The sequence below is a fragment of the Rhincodon typus genome, chromosome 21, assembly GCF_021869965.1.
Source record: "Rhincodon typus isolate 14 chromosome 21, sRhiTyp1.1, whole genome shotgun sequence".
Classification (NCBI taxonomy): Eukaryota; Metazoa; Chordata; class Chondrichthyes; order Orectolobiformes; family Rhincodontidae; genus Rhincodon; species Rhincodon typus.
In genome coordinates, this window is record NC_063352.1 from 24,881,599 (window position 1) to 24,891,166 (window position 9,568).

General features: G+C 40.1%; 1 protein-coding gene across 7 annotated transcripts in view; it reads left to right on the forward strand.

The window, feature by feature from the left end:
• The first annotated feature begins 736 nt into the window (after positions 1-736).
• Positions 737-9,568, forward strand: part of si:ch73-103b11.2 (myosin phosphatase Rho-interacting protein) — a 183,791-nt gene continuing 174,959 nt past the window's right edge. For all 7 annotated transcript variants that reach the window (XM_048609494.1, XM_048609490.1, XM_048609495.1 and 4 more), the window contains exon 1: positions 737-1,312. In XM_048609494.1, the coding sequence (XP_048465451.1) occupies positions 1,190-1,312 (123 nt within the window). In that variant the 5' untranslated portion in view covers positions 737-1,189. The remainder of the gene's footprint in view (positions 1,313-9,568) is intronic.

Consider the following 9,568-nt stretch of genomic DNA (forward strand, 5'->3'; position numbering starts at 1 on the left):
CTTTGCAATGATGATCTGACCATGGGAATATTTGGCCGACTAACGATTTTATTCTCCCTGGGACAACAATAAAGCTGATTCTTTTTCTCCACGCTGTTAAAAAAAATTAGAAACATAGCTTCCAAAGCCTTGCAGGGACGCAAACGAGAAGAGTAAGTGTACGATATTCTCCAGAACATAAAGTTTAACTTGTGGCCTTGCTTTAAGTTAAATCTCAATTGCAAGACATAGAGAAAGATATCCCTGTAGGTAAAAGGCAAGTAGATGGTCGATGTTCAGGAAACATGTTTAAAAAGTGATCAGTGTTTTGAATTACTGTCTGGGTGGCATAGTGTGGATGCAAAATCTGGAACTGTTGAAGAGACATTCGGATTGGAGCGAAATGCTTTTTTTTGTCACAAGGGGTGAGTTACTCTATTTTTGCAAACCCCTCACCGACAAAAAAGTTCACAGGGAAAGTCATACTGAAGGTGAAGTGGACAATGTGGCAAAAGGGAGAGCTGTCCAATTCCCTCTAATTTGGGGAGGGGGGGGTGTAATTGGAGAGAGATATAAGTTGCTGATTTTTGTTCGGTGCTCCGAATGGTTTCAGATCACGCTTTGAAGGTGAATGAGTGCAGAAGCGGCTTGTGTACAACAACTTGTCCGGCACTGCTCCAGGGGAAAGGTGGCTCGGGGATGACGTGTACGTGGAAACGCGCAGGCGTCGCGGAGCTGCCTCTGTGTGTGAGTGAAAGCGGAGTTTGAGGAGCGAGCGGTCTGGTGGTGGCAGTTCCCAGCACAGGGGCACAGGAGCCGAGACACACACTCCCTCTCTCTCTCTGTGTGAACGAGGCCAAACACTCCACCAAACTGCTTCTTATTCTGGTCAGCCTCACTCTTATGTGACACGAGTTGAATCCTCGTTAGCCCCAGGATTGTGCTTCCACGTTTTTTTTCCTCTGGGAAGTTTGTGTGTGTGTGTGTGTGTGTGTGTTTTTCAAGGTGGTGGGGGGGGTGGCTGAAGAATGGATCCAGTGCTGTTTTTGGTTCGGGACTAGGATTGCACTGTTTGGAGGGGTTTTAATTGAGCGTGCGGACGGGGTAAGGAGGGAGAGAGAGAGCCGGCCCCTGCAGTCTCCCTCAGGTCTGCCCCAATATCGATGGGAGTTCTCAAACTCCGGGCTTGTTTGACTGTTCCACGGGGACCATGTCTGCCAAGGAGAATGCAGCTTGTAGAAAATTCCAGGCGAATATCTTCAATCACAGCAAGTGTCAGAACTGTTTCAAATCCCGGGAATCGCATCTATCCTCCGACCAGGATTTGATCCAGGTGAGCTGAAAACAAACTCTTCCCGGTATTTTTGTAAGCGGACTAGCCACGTTTGCTTTTATTTTTGCTTCAGTTTATATGTTTTAACGCTGTGCGTTCAAACTATTTTGAACCAACACACGTACACAAATGTACAGAATTATTGTATGGAGGCTGATTCTGAAGTGAATACATCGAATTGGATTCGTACAAACTTATTTCCGTCACAGTTGCCCTGATTGTGTTTTGTGACCCTGAGTTTCTGTCTAGCCTTTATTTGATATGAGAGATAATTTGACGTTTATATAAATAACTATTAGTCACAAACTAAACGGCGCCCACCGTGTTTACATTTTGCTAGGCTGCAAGGCTGACTTATGCACAGGCCATTCGCTTTAATATTGAATAAATTCACATCCCTCGCAAACACTCAGGCAATTAACCCTTGAAATTTCTCTCATTCGACTCTAGATGGTTACAGATTGGAATTGCAATCTTAGTGCCGTTATGTAATCGCTCCGTTCCCCCTCATTACAGTCTAGTTGAGACTACCCCCTGGTACAATGATGTTTGCAAGACCAACAAGCCATTTCAGTCTCTTGCTTTCAAGGCACAGGAATACAACAGCAGCTTGGGGACTATGCCGGATGCAAGACTGGAGGTTTCTTCTCCCTCCTACGAGGAAAGTTAAATGGATTGTCTCCAGAGACCGTGTAATTTGATGTCACCAGCCTCTATAATGCAGTGTTTACATAATCGCTTTATTTATTGTGGGAATTGCTTCGTGTAATCCCAGACCTCAAAGTGCGATGAGTAATCTGTATAATTAGATCTCAGTCCTGTACTTATTTTGAACGATTTATATCATTGAAATTGCACAAGGTTAGGGTCACATTTAGTTTCTTGCCGAGTGAAGTAAATTGATTCTGTCTAGAGATTTAACCATAGGCGGTCTTTGAGTGTCGAGCAATAAATTAAAAATCTTGCACAACAGCAGGTGAAGACACGTTATGCCAAGTCTGTAGAAACTAACTGAACTGTGATTCTTTGCAAAATAAAAGGCAACAGTAATACGGTTTTTTTCAGAAAAAGATTTTCATCACTTGAAAGCAGAGACAGTTCAGATGAAACCTCTCTACCAGATAGTTTAATCAGATTTTCTGTTTTTATTTAGCTTCAAAGCACTTTTTTAAAAAAAACTTGGACAAAATTATTGTTTTGCTTTGAATGTTTGAGTAAGTTAAAGACTGCAGGAATAGAGGTTTGGCTATATCCCAACAATTCCAGTGATTACTTTAGTAATATATTTCATTTTGAATTGCCGCTGCCATTGCAGCAGTTTACTACAATTCAAATTCTAGAAAATATGAGGAGACATGGTGGTGTGGTGGCAATGTCACTTGACTGATGATCCAGAGGCCCAGACTAATTCTGTGGGAGCACTGGTTTTAATTCAATTCATTAACTTTGGAATTGAAAGCTAGTCTCAGTAATATTCAGCATGAAACCACCATTGAGTGTTACAAAAACCCATCTAGTTCACCAACGCTCTTTAAAGAAAAATCTGTCATCCTAATCTGGCCTATGCCTACATGTGACTCCAGACCCATAGAAATGTGGAGACTCTTCTATTTGGTTCAAGGACGTTTAGGAATATGCAACAAATACCGATCTTACCACCCACACTTACATTTCATAAAATATTTGTTTAAAAAAAGTCATGACTGAGACTTATGCTTCAGTTAAGCATGACACTACAAATTGGCTCCGTTGCAACAATCCTGTTTATTCTGTGATTGAAGATCTAGCCTGGAGCTAAAAGACATGGCAACAGATTATATATGTAACAACACCACACATAACATGGGGACCAGTTTGATCAGTCGGCTTGATGGGTTGTATCTGATTCAGAATAATATCAACAGTGTAGGTTTGATTCCTGTTCTGATTGAAGTAGATTTACTTCTTTCTTCCCCATCTTCTTGAGAGTGGAAGGGGATTGGAGGGTGCTGAGGGGAGGCAATGGCCTAGTGGCATTATCTCTAGACTATTAATCCAGAGATCTAGGCAATGTTCTGGAGATCTGGGTTCAAATCCTGCTATGGCAGATGGTGAAATTTGAATTCAATAAAAATCTGGAATTAAGAGTCTAATGATGATTGTGAAACCATTGTTGATTGTTGGAAAAACCCATCAGGTTCACGAGTGTCCTTTAAGGAAATTGCCTCTGGGCAGTTAGGGATGGGCAATAAATGCTGGTCTGGCCATCAAAGCCCACATCCCATGAGTGAACAAAAAACTGCCAAGTAAACAGCTCAGTTTGAAGCATTTGCAGACAATGTGCAAAGTTGCCAGTTGAGCAGAGCACACATGATGGTCCATAATGTATTTAAAACCCTTTTTATTTATAAACACATTTCTTGTGTCAACTCATTATGAATTCATGTAAACGCAGCCACACAGATTTGCCTCTCCTAACTTCCTCGTCTATGCTGTAACCAACTATATACAGCCTCTTTGCATGTTTTTCAAAAGTGAGAACATATGAATTTAAAATTGGGGTTGAATTATGCTTGCTTGCCATGATATTCAAGTTCCACCCTCACCTTTTAGCTTTGCAGACAATGATGCAATTAAACTGTTCACGACACCATTGTGAATCCCACAATGGTATTATAGTCTTGAGGTTGCTTGTACTGTCTTTAATTTTTAAAAACGTTTTCACTATTTTTCTGAAAGCGTTGGTTCATACTGAGCTTCCATCCTAAAGGCACTGGTACTATTCTCCAGTGGCTGTTCTTAATAGATTGGATGATGACATCAGGTGGAATTTGAGGCCAGCTACTGGCGGGGAAGGAGATGGTAGTTGAGTGGACAGGGACAGGAGATGGTTAGGGGTGTTGGGGTCTGCATGTAGTTGGTTGGAAATTTATGGTTAGGTTGTGTGCAATTTAGCAGTGATGTAAATGAGAGGAAAATTTCAAGCATTGCATCAATAGTTTTCTCAATTCTCCCTGCTGTCTGTTAGGCCTGTTGGAGCCCTCTGGTTCACTAATGCCCTCTACATAGGGAGTTCTGCATTCTTTACTTGGACTGGCCTACCTGTGTCTCCAAACCCACCGTATGGTGGTTGACTGCTAACTGATCTCAGAAATAGTTAAACAAGCCTCTCAATTCAAAGATAATTGGGGATGGGCACCAAATACTGCCCTTGCCAACAATGCTCGCATCCTGTGAAAGAATTCCAAAAGACTGATTTTACACTTTGACCTTCTAAACCAAGCTTGTTTTCATTACTGTACCAATCTAATCTTTTATTAACAGAGCCACCCACAATGCCCTGGAAAATTCAGTTTTCAGCATTACCAGCACAGGAAGGATTTTCGGTATGGCTATCCTCCCTACCCCTTGAAGAGTCAGTGGGAATCAGGGGCAAGGGTGAGATGGGTGGTGAAGGTCTTGAGGCTGGGTTGAGGAACAACTCGCAGGGCTGACCTTTGGGTTGTGACAGGAGAGAGATAATGTGGAAAAGGGTCACTTGAGGAAAGTGATCCCTCTTCTTGGCCAAGGTTGGAGCAGAGTGACCTGCCACTTGAGTTGTTTGGACCCTCATAATTCAAGACTTGACAGTGACGGAGCATAAATGTCTGCCCCATGTCTTTGCAATGACTGTTATAACATACCCATTTACTTCTATTGTGCCATGAATTTTTATATAATGTTACACATGTGCATGCATTCAAATAAAGGAATTATAATTCCGTCTTTCTACCATTTTTCTCCACACTGACCTTGTTTTATGATGCATTTGTACGTATGCTGTGTCCTTCTGGTCACACTCTTTGATTTCTAGTCTTGCCATATCTTTATAGCATGGTCTTAATTTTGTCAGTTTTTCATATGGCTTTATCAATTTTTTTTAGAAGTCCATATCAACTGCAGTCTTTTGCTCCTGCCTCTTCCTCCTCATTCACCTTCTGTTGTTCTATCAAATAAATGATATCAGGTTATTTAATCATATTCCATCCTTCACAAATCCTTACTAGTATCCCTGATTAGTCTGTGTCCTTTTAAATATTATTTGATGCCTTTAGTCTCCAGTAATTTTCTGCTGTTGATTTTAAAGCTAAGTTGTTGGTGTTGTCCCTTTAATTGCTTTTGGTGAATGAAACCTTATACCTGAATGTTGAATTATCAGTGTGAAAGTTAGTATGTGTAAGGTTAGTGCTCATTCCAACAACACAGAATTGGATACATTTCACCAATTTAGATTATTCAAATTCTGTCTCATTAGCCATTAAATATATTTTATAGCCTTGTTAAGGGACATAGACTTGATCCTAAGTGATTATCATTGCGTGGCAGTGGTTGTTTGCATCGAGGAAACCATAATATCATACGATCGTTCAAGGTTTTTGGCACAGAAAGAGCCCACTTAGCCCATCTTGCCTGCACCAGCTGACAAATGAACCAGCCATTCAGATCTTCCTGTAGCCTACAGTTATACTGCTCATGCTGAACAATACAACCAATTTTTGTGTCGTTATCAACAAACTTTTTGATCATGACCCCGACATTTACACCTAAATAACACACAAACCAGAGGATCTAGTTCTGAGCCCTGCAGAACCTCACTGGAAACAGCTTTCTAGTTGCAAACTAACCAGCTAACCCCTTTTGTTTGCTGTGACTGAGCTAGTTTTGTAATTAGCTTGCTACAGTCACCTGGATCCTGTTAGTCTTTTTTTAAATAAACAATCTTTCACATGGGATCTTGTCCAAAATCATAGTAACATTCATGTAGACCACATCAATTGCATTACACTCACCAATCCTCCTTGCTACTTCCTCAGAAGCTCAAATAAGGTAATTAGATCCAATCTTAGCTTTACAAATCCATGCTGACTATCATAATTAATCTGCACTTTTCGAAGTGACAGTTTATCCTGTCTCTCAGAATTACTTGGAATAATTTGCTCACAACCAAAGTTACACTGACTGACCTGTAATTATTTGGTTTAAGCCTTGTTCTCTTTTTAAACAAAAGTACAACATTAACAGTCCACCAGTCCTTCAGCACCGCATTTGTATTGAGTGAGTATTGGAAAATAATGGTCAGACTTGCTGCTATTTTTTCCCTGGCTTCTTTTAATGGTCTAGACGACATTTCTTCTGACAGTGATGATATTTCCATTTTTAAGGATTCTAATCTCACTAATATATGTTTATCGCAGCAAATTGTCTGCACTGCTCTTTCTTAACTGCAATATCTGTATAATTCCCCTCTTTTATGAAGCAGATGTAATGTCTTTATTAAGAACCATAGCAATGTCTTCTGCCTCTACACTTGGTCTACCAATTTAGACTGTTAGGGGACCGATTGATTACTTAGTTATCATTGTATTCTTATTGTATTGATAAAACCATTTTTGGGTTCACCTTGATTTTCCTTGCCAATATTTTTTCATGCTGCCTCTTTGCTTTCTTGATTTTCTTTGATTTTATCACTCTATTTTCTATACTGTTGTTAGCTTTCTGTAGTAGTGAATTGTTGCTATCAGTCATAAGCTTTCCTTTTCTGCCTTAGTCTGCAAACTTCTTGACATCCAAAGAACTCTAAATTTGGCCATACTGCCCTTTGGTTTTGTGGAAACATGTTTTCTTGAACCTGTGCTTTGAGTGCTTCCCACTGCTGACGCACTGTTTGTTTGCTGTTTTATATCAACTTTTGCTAAATCACTTCACAACTTAGCAAAATTGGGTTTTCCTCAATTTACAACTCTAATGCCTGTTCTATCTTTGTCTTTTTCCATGATAATATGTTTAATATCAAAAATAACTGAATTATAATCACCACTGCCATATGTTCCATCTGAATGCACCTCAATAATTTTGTTACCTCCATTCTTTTTCCTCTCAAACTATCTAAACCAATAATAATATCATTGGCCTATTTTTGAACTTTAGAGATATCCCAAGAATCTAAAACCCTCCCTTCTGCACCAACTTTCCATTCATTTATCTCCTATCTTTGAGCTCATTTGCACACAACGCTGACAATAATGTGGGGATGGCTACTTTTGAGGTTCCTCTCTTTAATTTTCTGCCTAGCTCCACAAATTCTGATTGCAGGACCATATCTAGCTTTCTGACTATGTTGTTGGTCTGGTCTGTTATTTTTCTCTCTCTGAATGCTCTGCAGCTGCTCAGTGACATCCTTGACCCAGGCACCAGGTGTCATCTCACCATCCTGGAGTTCTGCCTGTGGCTGCTGAAAGACCTATCTGCTGTTCTATTGAAATACCAATTACTATGGCTCTTCCAATCTTCCTGTGCTCTGGACTTGGCTTGAGCTGCACTACTAGTTTAACAAGCCTGATTTACAACCAATAAATTAATGAGCTGATTAACATTTACCTGACATTATTTTTCATAAATTACTTGTAGCAAATAAAAGAAGAAAGCCCATGTCGCTGTTATTTTTGGAGGTATAAGTGCACTCTTGTGACTTAAAGATTCTGGGAACTGTTTGCCTCATTTAAGGAGAGGGCTCGCTGCCTTCAGATTTGGCTTGCTTGCCAGATCACAATCCTTCTTGATTGTGCTTTTTCCTGCTTTAACTGAACAGGAAGCTAGTGGCTTGATCTTTCACTGTCTCACAGCTCTCAATATCTCGGAATCGGAAATCTGATCCTACCAATAAAACCAGCTATTGCCACCTAAATGAAGGTTTCTTGGCAACTAATTCATGTTGAACACAAATGAATAGGACCATTACAACATGCTCTGTTGCGAATGTTTACAGGGATACTTTTAATAAATTACTAATTTTGCAAGCGTTCAGTGAATGCTATATCTGAATTCAAATCTGTACCCTTAGCACATGACTGTTCTGTTGATTTAGTCCACTACGTTTAACTTGACGTAATATCTTATTACAGATTACACAAAAATTTGTGCGTCCAAGTTGTGGAAAATCTTGGAGTGGGTTGTTTTTGTTGATCATTTCCTTCAGTCGGCGTTGGAATGTTTGTTTTAAAAAAAAAAGGAAAATGCTAAGTCCAGAGTGCATTTAATGTCTTGTTTATTGGATTCTTGCGTATCTTACAGCTATGCTCTATGCAATAAACAAATCGAGCATTTTTGTCTCTCAAGCTATTTGTTCACCTCCGGATTACAGCAATTATGTCACATGACGGGTTGGAAACTCTTTGGTTCTTTCAGGAGCAGCGCCCAACTCATTCAACTTAGAATGGTTCAGAACCTGAATAGTTTTCATAAGGGTCTTGCATATCCAATTAATAATTTTCAATACCTTGGTCCAAGTGATAGGGGTGGACATAGGCCAAACTCTCATTTTAAAAAAAAACTCTATTTAGCTATTGATTTAATGCATTTGTGAAAATTACAATCTTTGGCATCCCTTTACAGGACCTTGCCAGATTCCTTGAGCAACCTGTTCAATGATAAAAGAAGAACCATCTTGAGATAGTGATTCATGATTGGCTGCATTATATCAGATGAAAATTTGAATTGTATCTTAGCTCAAGACAGGGACAGTAGTTTTCTTGCTGTTGATTTAACAGCAAAGTCTGTTACGCAGAGAGTTTGCGTGTGGTCTTACCTGAGGCTTCTTGTGCCCAGCTCATCAGTCATTAAGATCAGCAAATAGACTGTTAATTTGACTCAGCACTAATGTGTGCCTTGTTAAAAACAAAAGTAAATAGTTGTTTTCAAAGTCCGCATTTGTGGGCGAGAGAGCTGTGGAAAAGTGGATTTGTTATAACGTTCCGAAGTGTAGCTTGCTTTAATGAACATAGTTCCTAAAGGTACATAAGTGGTACTTGATAGGTGAAAGTAAGCCAGGACATAATGGTAAGCATTTTCTGTTAAATATTCTTACTTTGACATATGACAATATATTCTCACAATTAGAGGATACAAGATTTGCTTAACCAGAGTAGAATATCCCCTGTAAGACTCAGAAATTAAACAAAGATAGTAGGAACTGCAGATGCTGGAGAATCTGAGATAACAAGGTGTAGAGCTGGATGAACACAGCAGGCCGAGGAGCAGAAGGCTGACGTTTCGGGCCTAGACACTTCTTCAGAAATGGGGGAGGGGAAGGGGGTTCTGAAATAAATAGGGAGGGGGGGAGGTGGATAGAGGAGAAGATAGGTGGAGAGGAGACACAGGTCAAAGAGGCGGGGATGGAGCCAGTAAAGGTGAGTGTAGGTGGGGAGGTAGGGAGGAGATAGGTCAGTCCAGGGAGGACGG